This window comes from Emydura macquarii, unplaced genomic scaffold, assembly GCF_026122565.2.
Source record: "Emydura macquarii macquarii isolate MOO-44397 ecotype Brisbane River unplaced genomic scaffold, CSIRO-AGI_Emac_v2 contig_729, whole genome shotgun sequence".
NCBI lineage: Eukaryota > Metazoa > Chordata > Testudines > Chelidae > Emydura > Emydura macquarii.
In genome coordinates, this window is record NW_027130866.1 from 536,071 (window position 1) to 555,218 (window position 19,148).

General features: G+C 58.2%; 1 protein-coding gene across 1 annotated transcript; it reads right to left on the minus strand.

The window, feature by feature from the left end:
• Positions 1–10,551: 10,551 nt before the first annotated feature.
• Positions 10,552–15,071, minus strand: CPN2 (carboxypeptidase N subunit 2). The gene is made up of 2 exons (XM_067542861.1): positions 15,043–15,071; positions 10,552–12,319 (listed from the first exon to the last, which is right to left on the minus strand). Exon 2 carries the CDS (start codon positions 12,311–12,313, stop codon positions 10,682–10,684), a length of 1,632 nt encoding a protein of 543 aa, XP_067398962.1. The 5' UTR covers positions 12,314–12,319; positions 15,043–15,071; the 3' UTR covers positions 10,552–10,681.
• Positions 15,072–19,148: the final 4,077 nt, after the last annotated feature.

Here is a 19,148-nt window from a genome sequence, read left to right on the forward strand (position 1 = left end):
AAAGTGCACTGGGCCAGCCACTGTCGGAAAGGGAAAAAGTCACTCTTCCCTGGTAAACGGCCAGGGTTCTGCTCCCCAGAAGCCTTTAAAATCCCACCCCTTTCTAACGGTTGATTAAGCAGAGTACCTCTGAACTGCCAGGAAAAACACACAGGCCCCCACATCTGTCTCTCATTACCCTGAGTGCTGGGCCTGACCTTGGCTCCAGTTCCCTCTCTCCCACACAGATGTGCTGCTGCCCCCCTGCCACAGACATGCCCAGGACTCCAGCGAGCAGCTGCAGGTCCTGAAACGCGACACAAGCTCTCAGCAGAGTCAGGGCCAGTGAACTAACAAGAGCAGCTCTCTGTTCCTTCTGGAGCATTTCCTCCACATTGCTGAGGGCAGGCAAGTGCCACCACTGGGGCCTTGGCTAGTGGGAAATGTCCCGGCTACCTTCCAGCAGCAACGCAGTGCACCAGTGCACGGCACGGGATAAGCACTAGTCCCGTGTAATTATCGCTGCTGCTCAGTGCTGGCGCACACCAAACCCTGAGGGTGACAGCGGCGTGGCAGGTGTGCCACGGCTTGGGGCAAGCACTGGAGCACTTCAGCCCTGGGCCATGTGGCGGTGCCAACAGCCACTCAGACAGCGGCTGAGGGAAAGGCTGTTTCACGAGGGCTGGCAGGAAAGGGCAGGTTGCAGATATCCCAGGTACAGTTCAAAGTGAGCAATAGCGGCTCCTGGGGTCCCTGGAGCAGCACAGTCAAGAGTTAGGGCTCTTCTGTCTAGAGCCTGGGGTGCCCTCTCCAGCCAGTCTCTAGTCAAGCAATCAGCATCGGTGGGTTTCCAAGCCAGGCTCAGTCACTCTGTCATTGGGACCCCTTAGCACTGGCTCCCTGCCCAGCCGCTGCAGCTCCCCTATGAGTGCCGCACAGACTTGCACCCAGCTGTGATGTCCGGCCATCACACCCTGTTCCACAGGCAGCTCTGTGCACAGTTCCTGGGGCTCCTCTCGGCATCCCGCGTCTCTGCAGTTCCCAGCAAGCCATGCAGCCACCACTTCCCCAAAGTAGCCAGTCACTTCCCGATTCAGGATCCTTCCCCTTACTTGGCCAGGGGAAAGGGAAGTCCAGTGGGGAGGGGTGAGGTGGGTAACATGGTCCTTGCTCAGCAGATGCCTCGCACTAGCATATCAGCTAAAGCCTGCACCTGGAGTACCTTAGCCCTCCACCATCGCTAACACAGGCTGAGCGGCCCCAGTGCTAAGCAAATGGTGTTAAGTCCAAATGGGGGCAAGGCCTTGGTCATCAGAAAGCCAGGCGCAGGTCACAGCAAGGGAGGGTGCTGTGCGTGGTCATTTCGCAGCCAACACGATCTGCTGTACTGCCCGGGTCAGGAGAGTTTTCATCTCTCACTACCATGTTCTCAAGGTATAAAGGACCGTGGGAAAGACGCATCCAATTCAATCTAGAGATGGAGTCAGGCTGCCACATTCAGATCACATGAATCTCGAACATCCCAGCCCTCCGGCCGTTCGGAGCTAGGGAACCAGATCACGAACACGGAGTTTAACTGCACTTGTGCATGAAAACGGGCCTGAGCTGAGAAGTTTGGGGTTGGTTCCAATTCTGGATCCAGACTTATCCAAAGCTCAAGGATGTAAAGATCTGGGGTTTTGGTTCATCTCGTTAAAAAGGGGGGGGGTGTCAATGGATCAAACATCCCCAATATTCAGTGGTGTCCCCCCAAAACTAAGAGTTTTGGTCTAGGCCCATTTCTTTCTCCTGCAGTCTAACACTAAGCACTGCAGGTCTCTGGGTACCTAGGAGCTGTGTTCTCAGTACCCTGTCCTGCTCAGAAAGTGGAATGAGTATTTACAGCGTCTCCTCTCCCCGCCACGTAACCCCAAAGACAGTGGGGAAAGCAGGCTATTCTTCCCTCAATATTTGGCTAGCCGGGCTTGTTTTCTCCTGCTGTGTATCTTCTTCGCTATCCCCCCATTGGGATGACATTTCAGGAAGCTGCAGAAACTTTTCAACCGCGCTGCTAAAACCTGGATGCAAAGCAAATGGTGAGGGAACCTCTCAAAAGTTTAGAGCTGTGGCTCAATTTGAATTAGATGAGAAAACGTCACCAGATTTTCCTTTTCCTGCACAAACAGCAAAGAGGTACTTTCAGTCAGAATGATCTATTTTAAACGGGGAACACAAGGACAAGAAAGAACAAAAACAATGTTGCCAATGACAAGCATTCAAATAACCAGTCATGTCCCGAAAAGTCATGAGATTTTTTAAAATAGTGTATTTTCAGTCCTTTGATTTGCCTTCTGGTTTGAACCTTTAAGGCTCACGTCCTCAAGCTTTTCTTTGCGATCATGAGGGCTAGAAATTTACATTTGTTTTGGTTTTCAAAAGCAACCTGAGATTCTCACATACTCATCTCACTCCAGCTATTGTGAGACGTATGATAAAATCGTGAGCGTTAGCAACATGGACATCTCCAGGGGAGGACACACAATGTGTTTCTCCCGTGTGACAGGCTGCATTGGACTGAACAAAACACCGGCCCCCTGCCCCTGCAAGCATCACAGCTCTTGGCGAGTTAAGGTGCAGGACACTGAACAGGAAGGCATACCAGCTGAGAGCTAAGATCCTTATCCAAAGCGTATCAGTTCTACCTGAACCCGTGTGTCAGCAGCTGCTGGACTAACAGTCTCATGGGAACAACTTCCTAGTGACAGCTGTGCAGCTTCCTGCTCGGAGGACAGCCACGACGACAGGATCGTTGTCGTTTGGCACTCACCCCTCTGCAGTGAGTTGGGGCCCAGCGCTACTGAGGCAGGGACACCTCAACAACCAGGAGAGCAGGAAAGCTAGCCAGCCTTGTTCTGAAGTTCAGAAGAGCGTTGGAATGATGTAGGGTTTCGGGTGAAGATTCTGGTCAGCTGGTGTATCTGAACAAACTGCCCATCCCCAGCCCAGCTCTGCAGCTCCAGCCTGCACGCTGGGCCACGCAGCATTTCACAGAGGTGCGGTGTGTGTTTCTTTGTCTGGGGAGTAATTTAATGAAAAAGGTGCTCGCTCACTCACTCACTCACTCACTCACTCTCTGCTGCCGTCTGAGGGGACATTTCTCCCCCAGGGGCGCACATAGCTTTCGGCCAGCAAGCTCTGGTTTAGGACCCCAGCACGCAGGCAGAAGACAAGGAAGAGGAACCCACTGCAGGAGGTTATCATGAGAAAAACCTTGGGAGACAAGCGTTCATCTTGTCACCGGGTTAACACCAGGGAGAGGCATACAAGGAAGACTTTCCTATCGGCGATGAGGAAATTGAGGCAAGAGAGAGCGCGAGGAACTCAGACATGCAAGTATTGATCTGTCTTGTACCACAGCAAGGGAAGTGACACAGGATACCCAATCCTCTGGGGTTTGCTGTGAATGTGGAGCCGCCTTGAGGCATGGTTATTTGCATATTACACTGGTTTGCAACCTTTCTTCCATTTCCAGACCCCCTCAAAAATTCAAATGGCGGTGCAGACGCCTTTGGAAATCTTACAATAGTCTGCAGGCCTCCAGAGGTCCGGGGACCACAGGGTGAAAAACCACTGGCAGAATGCACACTTGAAATCTGCCAGTCACCAAAAGGAAACCCAGACAACAACAAGCCTCTCAAGGCACTGGAGGCAGGACTGAGCCCTGTGCACGCCTGTCCCTTGGACATTTCATTGTCAGACTCAAAGAAGACAAACCACTTCGTCAGAAACAGCACAAACCGAATGTAACAGGGCAATGCACTTCCCTGATTCTGGGCAGACGCACAACCATCCTCCATTGGCTGTCTCAGGCAAACGCAGCTTAGAAATGAAGGAAAAAGACAGGAGATAAAAATGGACAAAGGCCCCTCAGTGCCAAGCTCAGCACCAGCCTCCCTTCATGCCACGCTGCATGGCATAAACCCAGCCTGTTCCACACGCGCGATGCCCTCCATTTTCCCCACCGTCCCCAGCACCAGCTTTGCCCTACGGGGAAACATTTCTTCACAGACTCAGCTGTGGCAAGTAGCTTAACACTTTGCACGTGGTAGCGAAACCCAAAGAGTTGTCCTTATTCTTGTGCAATCCCTGGCTGGTGGATCGGACTTCCAGAGTCGCTACCTTCTATTTCCAGCTACTGCAGCCATGCAGTCTACCGGCTGCTAAACGAAATGCATGGTGCCGGGTAAAGCAAGGAGCTGACACGTGAAATCTTCAGTAGCCATGGCCGGGCACGAAGCATGGTCACTGGCTGTCTTCTGGTGCCATCTAGCGACGCTTGGCAGAAAGCCCTGTTCGGAGATTTCCCGTCCCAGCAAATCTGTGTTTGACATCAACTGGGAATGGTTTTTCTCAACCCCTTGGCCAGTTCTCTCAGTGATGGGGTGACTGGCTGCACACACACGCGCTGGGGCAGAGGGTCCTTCTCCTCCGGGAGCCACAATTTCTGCCTTTCACCCCCTCCGCTCCCAAAGAGCCATCACTGTCACGGGAGACCCTGGGCGAGAGAAGCTAGCAGCAGCAGGGGTGCCGGGTGAATGGCACCTGCAGCCCCCCGGGTTCTGCTAACCCTGCAAAAGGGGGGAGGGGCCCATACACACAGCCCCCGCCAGAGGGACCCCACCAGGATGGTCAGCATGAGGAGGATAGAGCAGATGGACTCGATTCCCAGAGACCAAGATGGGCACAGCCACCCCTCTGCTGTGTCACCCAGAGCCTGAGGCGATGTTTCAGGGGTAACTGTGCCTGAGCTGCCCCGGCTCTCTCGCATGCTAGGGCCTGGCCCCGCTGATGGAGCAGGCCGGGGTCTGCAGGAGACAGGCTCCCGGCCCTGGGCTGAGCTGGTGATTGACACGCTTGTGATCGGTGTAATGCTGCTGCTGCTGCTGCTGCGGCCCTGTGCAACGTCCAGCCCAGCTCCTCTGGACCCCCCCAAGACCAAGCACAGCCTGTGTCAGTGTCTGCTGCTGGGGCCCAGCCAGCCTGGTGCCGGGGCAGCGAGCAGGGTGGGGAGGGGAAGGGGACAGCATAGGGAGAGAGGGGCTCCCCTTGAACCGCTGTTCCCCTGTGGAACTTGCAGGCGCTCGGTCCCCAGGCTGTAGCAGTGCGTGGGATGCTTCTGTCCTGGTTGCAGGACTCCGCACTCGTCCTGGTTGCATCTCATCAGATTTCTTTTGGCCCAACCGTGCAGTTAGTCTCTGTCCCTCTGTGTCCTGTCCCTGATCTAGCGTCTCTCACACGTGAGCAGGAGCCGAGCTCATTCGCTTTTCCGGAAGCGAGGCCCGAGGTTGCACGGGCTGACCACGGCCCGGCTCAGGGCCCCACTGCCCCGGGGAGACGCAGGAAGTGGCTGTCACATGGCAGCTGTGACGACATCGACTTGTAACCATCCCAAAGCCAGGAGTAGCAGCCCCAGCCCCGCCACACCGTGGGACCAGTGGTGGGGACTGAAAGCAGGGCTCCAGCCCCCTCAGCGCAGGCCTCGACCTCCTCTGCTCAGGAAGCAGCAGCTCCGGCTGGCGCTCCACCCAGCCAGGGGCCGGCCGTGCTGTTCCCGCCGAGCGTGCGAGCGGCTGTAATTGGGGCGCTGGAGGGAAGGGGAAAGCGAGTGGTGCCTATGGCAAAGCATGGAGGGCTCGTGGCAGCAGCGGCGGGAAAGCTGGGGAGCAGCTGGCGCCACCACAGCACCCATGCGAGAGCACGAAGCGGACCCGGGCTGGGCTGGGAGCAGAGAGCGGGGGCGGGAGGCCCGGGCTAGTTAGCTCCAGGGGCTGAGCTGAGGAGCTCTCCGGCCTGCCCGGGGAGAGGTCAGGCACACGGAGCCTTGACAACGCGGCTGAAAGACACGCGTGGACTCGAAGGTGGGCTCACGACTGCTCAGCTACGCGGCGAGTCCTGGGGGTTCTGGAGTCTCTGCCATCAGCCCCTCGGGCAACAGCCTGGGGCACTGGGCAGAACGTCTGTGTTATCGCCGCTGTAGCGAGCCCCCTCCCCACACACAGCGCCATGCACGAGGGACTCACAATGGCGTCGCTACGGAGAGAGGGAGCCTGCCGGTGCCGGCTGTTGGCTACGTGCGGCGGTGGGTTCTCCGCAGAGCGAGGCTGGCACCGGAGAGCAGCAAGGCTAAGCCAGAGACACAGCAGGCCTTGGCCACCTCCTCGCTGAGTCGCCAGCCAGACAAGGGGCGGCAGGTGTAGCAAGGCGGCGTCGAGTCGTTTCACTCACGCACGCTCCCCTGACGCTGGCAAACAGCGTCGGAGTCTGTCTCCAGCACCGGCCCAAGACAGTTGGGTTGGTCTAGACTTGCCCTGGTGCCCCTCTGAAGTGTGCCTCATTTCAGGGACCATCACTCGGTGTCAGCCCAGAGTTCCCTACGTGCATCACAAATTTGGTCCCCGCCCTCCCGCCATTCCAAATGTTAATTACGAAGAAAAATTGAATCTGTTCTGATCTCTTCCCAGTTTAGAGTCCACGAAATCACTGGCTTATCAATGTCGTTAAACCACTGATTCTCTCTGCCTCCAGACCCAGAAGTAGTGCTAGAGGTTACCCCCTGGGTTTGTGTCACTCACTTGTCAAGGGGACAGAGGGGGAATGTGGACAGGAAAAGCAGCCAGCCGGAGAGTTCAGTGCATGTCTCACTCCAGGACAGACTAGCACTGCTAGCACCTCTCCAGCCCCTCCCCTGAATGCTGCTGATCACAGTTCACAGATGTGTAACCTGCACTGCCAGGACACCAGCTCAGACCCCGTCCAGAGAACACGCCTTTCGAGCGAGCAATGGCGACACACCCAGAAACACTGCCAGTAGCAACATCTCTTCTGCATAGGGCAGGGAAGAACTGAAACCACTAGCAGCATAACTCCACATGGGGATGCTCTGATTCTGCAATAAGGATTTTTTCCAGTTCATCTAAGTTTGCTCTGGAAGGGGTTTAAATGACACCAGAACACGTCACTCCTGTGCCGAATGTGCGTGTCCCCGCCGAGCATCCTGCTGCTGTGACCACGGCAGTTTAACTCGTGATACAATTATACCCGGGTCCCCAGGGAGTCTGCATGGCCCCAGCACCCTGCAGGCCTGCTTGGGGGGGGGAAGGGGGTAGTGGGGGCTGTCCACCAGCCGGCTCCCTTCTCTCCTCCTCCCTGGGCAGTGGAGAAGGAACTGGGGGAGACGCACGACATTGGGCGAGTATAAAAACAGCTTTTCCTCTAGCCGGAGGTTGCTGGCTTCTCTCCCATCTGTGGGGATGTCATCTGGGTGCTGAGCGGCCATGGGGCAGTCCAGGTCTCTATAAACTTTACCATCTTTGTCTTTATTTCAGCACGCACGCACACAAGATGGCACTGCAGCGTAGGCCCCTGAATAACTTTCCTCTTAAATTCCCACCCTGCCTTCATCTGAGCCGACTTTCCAGTGCAGACCAGCATCTCGGACCTCAGGGTGGGCGGGATCCAGGTTGCAGGGGCACACTCCCCGCAGGCTTGGGTGTCACTTGGCAGGGCTTCAGGCTGCAGAGGGCTAGGGCAGCAGCCAGGAAACTGGAAACAGGAGCTCAATAAAGCGCAGTTGGGCTCATCAGAAACGGACCTGCCGACAAACCGCACAGCCCAGCCAGGGCTGGAAACGGGCCGGGGATATGAGCCAGGAGCAGCTGAACAGGAGCGGGGCACGCACGACTCCTCTCAGTGTGGTGCAGTGAGACCCGGCGCCAGGCTCTGGGCGCACAGGGCCAGACAGCCCAGGACTGTCACACACAAACAGGATCCTTTGAAAAATCCTTCTGTGAACGTGGAGCTGGTGCAGGGAGTGGGGCTGGCGGCCCTGGCAACCGGAGAACCCCAGCCACAGGGTGGGCAGCAACAGCGCGCAAGACACCCCTTCAGGCGCCCGTGCGCCGGTCTGCAGGCTCGCTCAGTCTCCATAGCCCGGTCAGTCCCTGTCCCCTTTGTGCACGGAGGGATGTTGCTGTTTTTAGCATGCTCGGCCTGGGTAAAGCTAGCATGAGTGGCTCTACGGGGCTGCGGGCACACCTTGGACTGCAGGGCAGACATGCCCGCCCTGGCCGTTTCAGGCAGCCAGTGCAGTGCAGGAGGCGGAAGAGGGGATTATTGTTATTATCTATTATCATAGTGCGCAGGAGCCCGTGGTGTTAGGTGCTGTACAAACACAGACACAGAACAAAGAAGAACAAAGAGCCAGGCCCCGCCCCAGAGAGCTTGTAGCGTTCACTAATGCGTTAAACAAAGCCCTGTGCAGAGGGCGGGATGCCCAGGCCAGGCTCGGTGCAGGTTCCTCGCCCCCGGGACGGTTCTGGACAGATCCCAGACGCAGATTTCCTGAGCGAGGGGGGCCCTGCCCAGCGAAGGAGCCAGACTCTCTCTCGAATAGCCCCGGGTACGAAGGCCACACTGAGCGCGTGCACTCGTTGGGTCCCCCCCCTACAGATTGCTCTGGTGTCCGCTGCTCCCCCGCACAGCCAGCCACAGCCCCGGGCGCGACCTCGCCCAAGGGAAGGCACCCGGAGGGGGGCACGCTTCTGAACGGCCAAGCGCGACATCGATGCCGTGACAGACACCTGGCCAGATCCCGCACAGCGCCCCAGCCCCCTCCTCGCCCCCCACCCATGCTCAGGGAAGGTGGAATGGCAAAGAGGCTCCCTGCCCCCCCATCTGCCAGGCAGAGGCAGGTGAGGAGCTGGGTGCCATGGCACCGATCGCTGGCACCGGGCACCGGCACGCCAGGCCCGCACAGCGAGAGACACGGGGCGATCCTCTGGGTGCACAGCCTGCCGCAGGGACAGAGCGTGGCCTGCATCCCGCAGAAGGGAAGTCACTGCTGCACTACGGCGAGCTGCGCCGCGTGCCCCAAATACACCGCCCCCCGCCCTGGGCTGCCAGCTCACACCAAGGCCCCCGGCCTCCCTGAACACGGACAAAGGCATAGCTGGAACTAGGCCGGCTCACCTGCGTGTCAGCATCGTCGCAGGCAGGATTAGACAGGCAGCTGATAACACGGACGCATTCCGTGTTCATGAAATGATTGGAGGATGCTGCACGTCTTGGTCTCGCTCGGAAGGGCTGCAGCCCATGGTGGCGTTATGTGGCGTGTTCGCTCTGTAATCGTGTGCTCACCACAGAGGGGAAGAAGCATTAGCTAAGGTAAGGGGCTCGGCCTGCGTACAAGATGGCCCATGGAAGGCAGCTGAGGTATTGCGTAGCATCGAAGGAGAGAGGCCCCTGGATTGCCTTCCTAACTCCCTCCAGGAGGGAGAGAGCAGTGCATGAACTCATCCCATCAGTTTGGACTCGGGAAGGGAGGGGATAAAAATAAGCAGCAGGATCTTTTATGCTGGCGGGACTAGGCAGGGCAAAGATTCCTAAACACAAGCAAAGAGATCCGCTGGTGCTTGGCACGGGCTAGCCCCGAAAGAGATTTTGAACTGCCAGATGACAACAACTCTGTCACCTTTTGACTCTGAGGCTTGGTCTACACCACCAACGCATGTCGGTGTAAGTACAGCGCTTGGGGGCTGGAAAATCCACCAGTTACACCCACCTAACCCCCAGTGCAGGCAGCGCTATGTCAACAGGAACGCTTCCCCGCCTCTCGGAGAGCTGGATTAACTACACCGACGGGAGAAGCTCTCCTATGGGCTTAGGTGGCGTCTTCGCTAAGTCCTACAGCGGGGCAGGTGCACAACTCAGCGCACCAAGTGCAGACAAGCCCACAGACTGACACTCAGTTGTGTACATGCTTGTTGCTTCAACCCCTAACTAGCTCGCTCATTTCTTTATGGTCGTTCGTTTATTACAGGACGGGCGACAACGCGGGTTGTCTGTGGTGCGAGATGGAAGGTACAACGTGACCGGCGCTCAGTGACTGGGAGCAACCTGAATGTTGTGCGGTCTCCAGTGCAGGTGACCGTGTATCACCAAGTGTTGCCTGGATGGCGAGGCAGACTGCACTGCCCATGGGGATTGTCACAGTGCGTCAGGAGTTCCCCTTGGGGACTGGGCCACTGCAGTCTGACTGCAGAGCAAAGCGCCAGGCTGGGGTGGGTGCGAACTGCTCCAGACAGCGTGACACCCCTACTCACTGGGGGGCCTCTGTGGCACAGCTGGAGACCTGGGCCGGATTTCCTGCGGTGCTGAGCAGAAGGAGAGGAGGATTGCTCACTGAACCCCCACATCTCTGTCCCCACTCCACCCCCAGCGTGCTCTGGCGTTCGTCCCTGCCGGCTTACGGCTGGTGTAGACCACAAACACCCTGGTGCCCCTGGAGCTAGTGCCTTGAGCCTGGCTATGCGGTACATCACTCCGAATCGACACCAGTGAAAGGGAGGTCAGAGTCAGACCCCCTCCCTGCTTGTATGCGGAGATCCCCCGGCTAGCTACAGCCCTGCCCGGGTCGGCTTTACAGCCATGCCTTAGGAAGCAGAGTCGCCCTGGGAGCAGCTGCACTCCCTTTACTGTGGGAAGCTTTCACCCAGGAATAGCATTTGTTTGATGACACTGGAGAGACAAGGGCTACATGCAGCTGTATTTAAATCGGGAACAAGGCCTGGCTCTCAGCTGGCGACAATAAATGCAGGGGACAAACAAGATGAAGAATTGCTCTGGTTGTGACTTTCAATGGCACCACCCATGGGAGCGCTCCGGTCTAGGGCTCAGGATGGATCTTGGGAGGAGGAGCATCCTCCTCCCGCCCTGCCCCTCCTTGCTCCGCACGGATGGTGACCCAGACCCTCACCGTGCCGCAGCCGGAGTTCAGGACCCAGGTGCTATTGCGTGCCAGTCCCCCTTCTGGGGGGAGATGAACAGTTAGCTGGTGGCAAGCAGCTGGGTCACAGGCGAGCTGCACGGTGCCTTCGGGGTTACTGTAGGTGCACGGGGCCAGGGCTGTCCCTGCCTCTCCCCGGGCAGAGGAGGAGGCTGGCGGGTCTGGCTCAGCCGGGCACACCAGCTGCTCTGGCGGTACAGCGAGGAGGGCCCAGCCCTTCAAGTAGTCAGGGCTTGCGCAGAAGGCCTGAGCGTTCAGGAGCGTGGCCGAGGTCTGCACCCAGTCGGCGAGATAGGCCAGCCGGCAGTCGCACGCCCAGGGGTTGTCGTTGAGGGCGGCGGTGAGCCAATAGCTAGCGGAGTCAAAGATGCCCTCGGGCAGCGCCTGCAGGCGGTTCCCGCTGAGGTCCAGCACGCTCAGGCGGCTGAGGTTGTGGAAGGCGTCCCCGGCCAGGGCCGTGAGGTGGTTGTGAGCCAGCTGCAGCGTGGTGAGGCTGGAGAGGCGGTGGAAGGCCCCGGCAGGCAGGTGCGTGAGCTGGTTTTGCGAGAGCACGAGCGTGCGCACCTGGACCAGGCTGCTGAAGATCCCTTCAGGGAGGGTCTGGAGCCGGTTGGAGGCCGCAAAGAACTGGCTCAGCTTGGGGGTGCCCCGGAGGAGGCCGGCGGGCAGCGCAGAGAGGCGGTTGCCCTCCAGGTTTAGGGACTCCAGGTTCAGCAGGGGGGCGAAGATGGCGGGGGGCAGGCTCGTGAGGGCGTTGTGCTGCAGGTGCAGCCTCCGCAGGCCGGTGAGCTTGCAGAAGGCCCCGGGGGGCAGCTCCGCCAGGGCGTTCCTGTCCAAGGAGAGCTCTTGGAGGTGCGTCAGGTGCCGCAAGGCGCCGCGCGGGAGGCGGGTGAGGCTGATGTTGCTCAGCGTCAGGACTTGGAGCAGGGCGAGCGGGTCGAACAGCCTCTCGGGCACCTCGCCAAGGGGGTTGTGAGACAGGTCAAGCGCCTGCAGCTCCGCCAGCGGGTGAAAGACGTTGGGGGGCAGGGCCGTTATCCTGTTCCCTTGCAGGTGAAGGGCTTCCAGGCCGGGGCTGTGGGTGAAGAGGCCCGGCTCCAGGGCTTGCAGGGCGTTGAAGCTGAAGAGGAGTTTGCGGAGCGCCGGCAGGCTGCGGAAGGCCTCGCTGCTCAGGGCTGACAAAGGGCAGCCCGAGACCTCGAGCTCCACCAGGCTGGACCGCTCCCCAAAGGCACCGGCTTCCAGCGCCTGCTGCGGGTTGTTCAGGAAGACCAGCCTGGTGAGGTTGCTGCTGTTGCTGAAGGCGCCGCTCCTGACGGCGGCAAGGGAGGTCTCCACAAAGAAGATCTGAGTGGCATTGCCTGGCAGGCCCTCTGGGATGTCCCGGATCTCCGCCCCAGAGCAGAACACCTTCGTTCCATCGTAGCACTGGCAGGGGGGCGGGCAGAGGTGGGCAAACCTGTCCAGCAGCAGGGCATGGAGACACAGCAGCAGGGGTCTGGGAAACATCATCCCGCCCTGGAGAAAAACACACAGATCAATAGCCCCTTACACGGCCTCTCTCCAGATGGACGTGGCCGCGTCCAGCTCTGCAGCAATGCCCCTGATTCCGGGGCATGGGCCGGAAAAGTCACAGAAGCCAGCAGCTCACCAGAGGCTGCAGCGTTTCCTTTACGGCAAACGTTGCTCTGGGTAACAGCTGTCTGGTGGGGCAAGCACCTGGGATCTCTACTGGGGTCCCATGGCTACCGCCATGAGCAATGGCTTCTCCCCTGCAATCCCTGCCGCAGGAGAGCTGGGATTGGGGGATCTCCCGGCTTTACCCGCAAAATCTCCCCCCCGCGCAGGCAAACGCTGGGTGCCCCGCCCCTGCATGAGCTCCCAAGTCAAAATCCTGCACAGCCACCCCCACCCGAGTGCTCCCACGGCAGGCAGCTCCTGCCAGCCGGGTGGGGGAGCGGCAGGATTTGGGGGTGCAGGCCTGGGTCCCGATAGGACGTTACAGACAGGTGCTGACAAAGACATTCCGAGAAGTGACACGGTTCCCGGCCAGGCAGCAGCGAGAGGCAGGGGTAGGAGCACGCCGAGGTTCCACTCCCGGCTCCACCACGGAGCCATTGCACGGTCTTTCCCAAGGGACAAAGGCTGGAGTGGGTCCAGGTGGGGGCTGTGTGATCCCAGCCGTGTAAGTGGCCCAGTTCTCAGCCGTGCCGAGTGTTCACACGGAAGCCAGGATCAGGGCCAGGGTTTAGCAGAGAGCTCTGAGCAGCTCGCACAACTGGTGCCATAAACATCCAAGTATTCGTCGGATTATCACCTTTATGTGCAGCAGCCGGCACCCGTGTGTGTCCACAAGGGCTGAGATTCAGTGCCCAGGACCCCGCCCCAGGCCCTAGGCCTCCCTTCTCCTCCAAGCAGCGGCGTTGGTCTCTGCCACGTCTCCTTGGCCGCCTGCTCGCGCAGTGTTTGTTATTAGAGCCATGTGCGAGCTTGCAGCAGAACCACAGCCGGGCTCGGGGCCAAGCGGAGAGAATGAGCCTCAGCTTACTGCTGACAGGGCCAGACGCGGCTCTCAAGGGAATTACGCTGGCGTCACGCCCAGTCAGCCGCCTTCCTTCGGATTTACACCGCTGCGCCAGAGCTGTGCCTGGCCCCATGAGGATGGACTTGCTGTTGGGCTTTGAGAGGAGTGTGGAAGAGTGTTTCGGCCTCCTGGCTCGTGAACACGCATGTCTGGGGAGCCGGCGGGAAGGGGGGAGTCACAGGCGCTAAAGTAAACGCGTAAGTGCTGGACCTGGGGCGCTGCCGCACTCCCTGGCCTGACCTGGTTTCCTTCCTATCCAGGGTTGACAGTTCGGTTCAATGGCTCTCAGCGCCCCAAGTAAACGTCTAACTGGGGCTCATTACACACCCGGGGCAGACCCAGTGAGACACTTCATACGTTCTGACTTACCTCTTCTGTGACAAGGCACCTGCCGCTCTGAAGTACGTGATTTCATCACCCTACCCTTAGCAAAAGGGACGCTGTGTAGAATTGATCTACTCTGGAGTGTCTGCCGAACCTCCAGGGACAGGGAGCCAGGTGTAAATGAGTGTAGCTCCACTGACTTTAACGGAGAGATGCCGACCTCTGCCTCGTTAGGCCTGGTTTTACGTAAACAGGTCTCCGTGCATGGCCCACATTCAGGGATGCGCCTGCTTTGTGTCAGGACCCTTGTATGTGCAGGTGGAAATTCGTGGTTTGCTGGCACACCAGGCACTTATTTAGCCAGGCGTGTGCACAGATCAGAACACCCGGGTAGCAGTGTGTGCGCAAAGTAGGTGCACAATTCTGCAGACACAGGCTCGCAGGTACATACCTGAAAGCTAAGCCCAGACAGACTGGGAAAGGTCTGTCACAGAACGATACACTAGACGGATTTTTGGTGAAGTGGCTGTGCGACCCTTCTATGCACACGTCAGAGTCAAACGTGTCGGGAGATTGTCAGGGTGTATCTGTGCACAGGCAAAGTGGCCTAACTTTGTACGTGCGCTGCCAGGAGTGCTAGCACCAGCCCTGACTTGCACACGCATCTGGCTGGTTAGCTAGCAGTACACACACATCCGTCCCGTAGCACACGTACAAACACACACCTGCACTCCTGTGGCTCCCTAGCCCTCAGGGCTACAACGCCCAGCTGGAAAGAGGGATGCTCACACTTGCCCTAGGAAGCGCTTTTCACACTGACAGAAACCAGTTAACATTGAAGACAAAACCACCAACCATTTCACATTTTCCCCAAGCTGTGGGTACATGGTGGGCCCTGAGCCGCCTTTCCCTTCCCCAGACAATGGTGGCTGAGCTGAATAGCTGCGGCCAATATCGGGAGATATTTGACTTTCCCGATGCCTATTCCTAGTCTGTACAGAATCTGACAGCGCCGGAGATTTCCGACCCCTGAGCAATGAGTAGCCTCCAGAACACAGCTGTTATCTGCAGTATCCCAAAGCATGCATTAGTTACACGGACGAGATTCCGCTCTCCACTGCGCTGATGTCAACCTGGAGTGATGCCACTGATTTTATCAGGGAGACTCTGGATTTTCACCAGTGCAACACAGCTGAATTTGACCCACCCTTTGTAGCTCCGTTACCCAAGTTGTTTTTCATGCAAAGCCAAAAGCAGCTGCAAAAGTTCCCATTGCTGCCAACAAACCCCAGAGCCCGTGCACCTGGACAGGAGTAACAATGCAGACACCCACCGTCGAGCCAGGCCAGGCAGCAGGAGCGATTCCGCAGGTTCCCCGCAGGATGGATTTACATATGGGAAGCCCCTTCAAATAGCAGCGTGTTTACTGAACCGGACATGGAAACAGCTGAGCGAGCAGTTCCTCATTGTGCGGGGCCAGCGATTTCTGCTTAGCCTGGACATCTTGTGCCCCCAGAGTGCAATGAAGAGACTCAGCGTGGCGGCAGGAGCCGAGATCAGTGCAGTGCGTCTCAGGAAACCAAAGAGCGTCATGATGATTCTGACCCAACATGTCCAGAGACAGGGTCAAGCTGCTGTAACAGCCCGTATCAGCCCTTCTTAAAACACTAGTGTGCTTGTTAGTGGCAACCAGGAACACCTTTCCATTCCCCCGTGACTTCAAGGAAGCTCACTCAAGAATGAGCCAGGCAAAGTGGGTAGAATATAAAAATCTGATGCATATGTAGCACCTTTCAGCTGGGAGGATCTCAAAGCTTTTTTTTTTTACAAACTGCCTGCACAATAAAGGGATCACGTCACCCATCCCCAAAATGCAGCCATCCCTGGGGTGGAACGCAGCAGCTGCTTGACACAAGAACACTGCCCAGCGGTTTAGGAGCGAGGGTGACCAATGACTTCTGCTGTTGATACCGAAGGGGAAATGAGAGGGATGCAGAATGTAATGGCTAGAGACAAACTGCACCTCCCGCACACCCTGGAGAAGCTCAGATCCAGACCACACCCCAGTTTCTCTGCTAAGACCTTTTAACCAGCTGCACAGCTTGGCCCCATCGCCAGGCATTAGGAGGGAGGCCAGAACCCAGCACTAACACTGATGATCTTGCAGAAAGTTCCATGGGCTTCTTAATAAACCACCGGGGTTTAAGGGTTTGGTTTCACATCCTCTCCAGCAGTGCCAGGCTGGGCTCTCGGCCAGAGTTCAGAAAGACACAGGCTGTCCCCTGAGCAGCCAGCGCTGCTTCCTGCAGCCCTCCGGGTCCCCTGTCTACAGTCTAGTCTCACATCCAGCTCCCAGGCCGGAGTGGCGTGAGAGAGTGGAGGAGCTCTTGGCCGGCGAGCGCCTGTCCTCCCGGCCACCCGTGAGTTCTCGCTCAAGGGAGCCCCTTCAAGGGCCAAGAAAAATCGGTTGCCTAAAGTAGCGGGATGGAGTTGTATTGAGTAAAGCTGGGAAAAGGTCACACACCTGAGGAAGTTATCAGGTAAGGGTGGAACGCTTGGACAGGAGCCACCTGATGGCCGGGTGCCCAAAAGCTAATGTACAAAACGTGTCATTTTCACTGACCTCTGCCATAGTCACGTAAGACGCTAACCCTCCGCAGCTGGCTTGCTAGATCCAGAGTCAGCCCCGGCCCCGTTGGGCTGTGTTGAAGGGCCGCTTAGCGCCTGTTCTTTGAGGAATGAGACTGGGCCATGGAAGGTGGGACGCGTCTCTCGCTGCAGAGGGAGAGAAGGAACAGCCACATTCAGTGCTTTGTCAGGGGAGCTCACGCGAAGCAGCCAATTCCTATCAGCTCTGATGGGCTCAGTGAAAGTTCTGCCCCTGTGGACTCCGCCCAGCCCCATGTCATATGATGGGTCAGTTCCCGGGGTGGGGGGCGAAGGGGATAGCGGACGAAAGGTCTAAGAAGCGCCAGTGCAGCGGAGTCCCCTCCGCTCAGACAGGTGGGAGTCAGCGGTAGTGCCACGGACGGCAAAGGAACGACTCCAGGGCGACAGGGGTGCAAGCGAAAGGCAATGAAAGTCTCCATCGGGCCTGGCACCGCGGTCTCCAGCCCATTTCACGCCCACTCACCCCCGTCACATAGCAATGGGGTGCTGTCAGCTCGACATGACACGGTCCTGCTTCCCTCACCAAGGCCCTGGGTCAGCCAGGCCCCCGGCACCTGAGTTTCTTTAACACTAATCTCCTCCCTCGCCTGTTTTAGACGCTGCAGGCAGCCCCTCAGCTGGCCCAGCCCAGTATGTCCCCACTGCCGTCAGTGGCTCACCAGGCTGCAGAGGGATTGCACAGAGCCACAGCAGCTCAGCAGCTGGCCCTGGGCGGGTGGGGAGCGCGCTTGGCTAAGAAACAGAAAATAGTTCAGCACTTACATAAGCAGCTTTACATTCAGCTTATTACCACGTGCGACCAGCTCTGAGAGTGACCAGGCCAGTCACACGTTAACAGGAGAGGTGATAGCGCACACCAGGCCGGCATTGAACCGCCAGACAGGGAGCATGTTCCCGCGGGTGTCCATGCCCAAGTGAAAACCAGGGCCTCTGAATAAGAACAGAAGGGCAGGTCTGCGGGAGGAATCACCACGTGAATGTTGTACGTGCACCAGAGCTACAGGGACTGCGACAAGGGCGCCTTACAACCCTCACCGGCTGGCCGTTCTCCAACACCGCCTCTTCCAGTCTGCGCCCTAGCGTGTCCAGGGACGCCCATGGCTAGTCTGACAGCAGCTCAGGGCAAGCAAACCCACAGGCGGGGTCTGGGTCTCCTTTTCATGAAGAAATGTCCCCTTCTCTTACACCAGTTTTAAATCCCCAGGTAACTGGGCCAAGCCCAGCGGCGGGGTGGGGGGGGGAAGAGGTGTCACTCCTGATTGACACCAGTGTGTGTGTGTAGAAGGGGGAAATCTGGCCCTTTATATTTTAGTACCTGCCATAGAGCCCATCAGCACGTGTGCGCGCTCACACACACACACACACTCTCCTGCTGGCACACACACAGGCCACCAGGAGCTGGGGTTTGCTGTGGCACAAAGGGGGGCACCCGCAAGCAGCCAGCAGAACCCCAGAGCTGGCCGGGAGAGCTGGGCTTTGACCTGCTCAGCGCCCCCATCACCCCCGTTCCTGTGCAGCCTCCGCCAGCAGAGCCCGCGTGGAGGCCTGGCAGCGTACGGGGCTGCCCGGCCGTGCTGGGGGAACAACGCTAGGAGAGCCACCTGCCGTCCCGGGGCGACGCCCTCTGCATGCAGCGGGTCTTGCTGACCCAGGTCTCTGCCATGGTGCCGCCGCGTCGGCATAGCTGGGCTCGCTTCTCCCAGCAGGCTGCCACTGCGCTAGGGACACACCGATGGGCGCCACTGTCCTGTCGTGACAGCCAGGGGCCTGACGCCGCTGGGAGAGACCCGGGCGCTGAACCCCAGCGAATAAGCGATCGAATCACCCGACCGGCCACAATATCACTTACCGCAAACATGTATCGAGTAACGCATCACATGAAAACTGGGGTCTTGCTGCGCCTGCTGTCACTGCGTGACGGCCGCACGGCTGGGCTGGAAGAGTGTGTGTGTGTGTGTGTGTGTTTTGGAGGCAGTGGGCACACACACCTCACCTAGACAAAGGAACGTTGGTTCGTCTGGTTGCCTGCGTCTTCCACGTTGCTTGTGCACAGCGACACTGGAAGAACCTTTGCATCTAAGGTGAACAGTGCCTAAGCCACCCGGAGGAGCAAATTCACCGGCCAGGGAGGGAGACAGCATAGGGTCTGCACAGATAGCCGGGGACAACCTGCTATCAAGGGAACCCCTCAGCAAGAGCCGCCCACTGGTCTATGAAAAGCTGGGGGTGGGAACCCGCCTCCCCGGTCCCCTGGGGACAGCCCCCTGCCATAGCGGATCCTCCCCTGCTGGGAGGGCAGAAAGATGCAGGTGACTGGATGGAAGCGATGAAGCTGTTGAGGGAAGATTGTAGCTTGCTCCAGTGAAGACTTAGAAACAGCAACTGGTTACAAATAAAATAAAATAAAACAAAACATGCTCTTTTCAGTGTCTGTTATCTCTGCTTAGAGACACTTCAATCTCTGCGCTTTAGCGATAAAGGTGTTAGTTTTACTGTCATCCGTCTCGGTGCTGTGACAGTGAAGTAACGCGTGAGTCCTCAGTGACCCTCACATGCTGGGGGTGCGTGTGTGTGTGTGCAGTCTCTCTGGCGACAGCGGCAGTGGTTAATTTCTGTGGGACCACAGAGAGCAGAGCGGCGTCTCTAGGGAGCTCGGTTCACTGAATGTTACCAGCAAGGTTTCAGCTGGCCGAGTCCCGAGGAGTTTGCTGGGGTGGCAGCCAGCCTGTGGTAGCAGGGAGCGGACACACAGGTAAGTCCCGGCAAAGC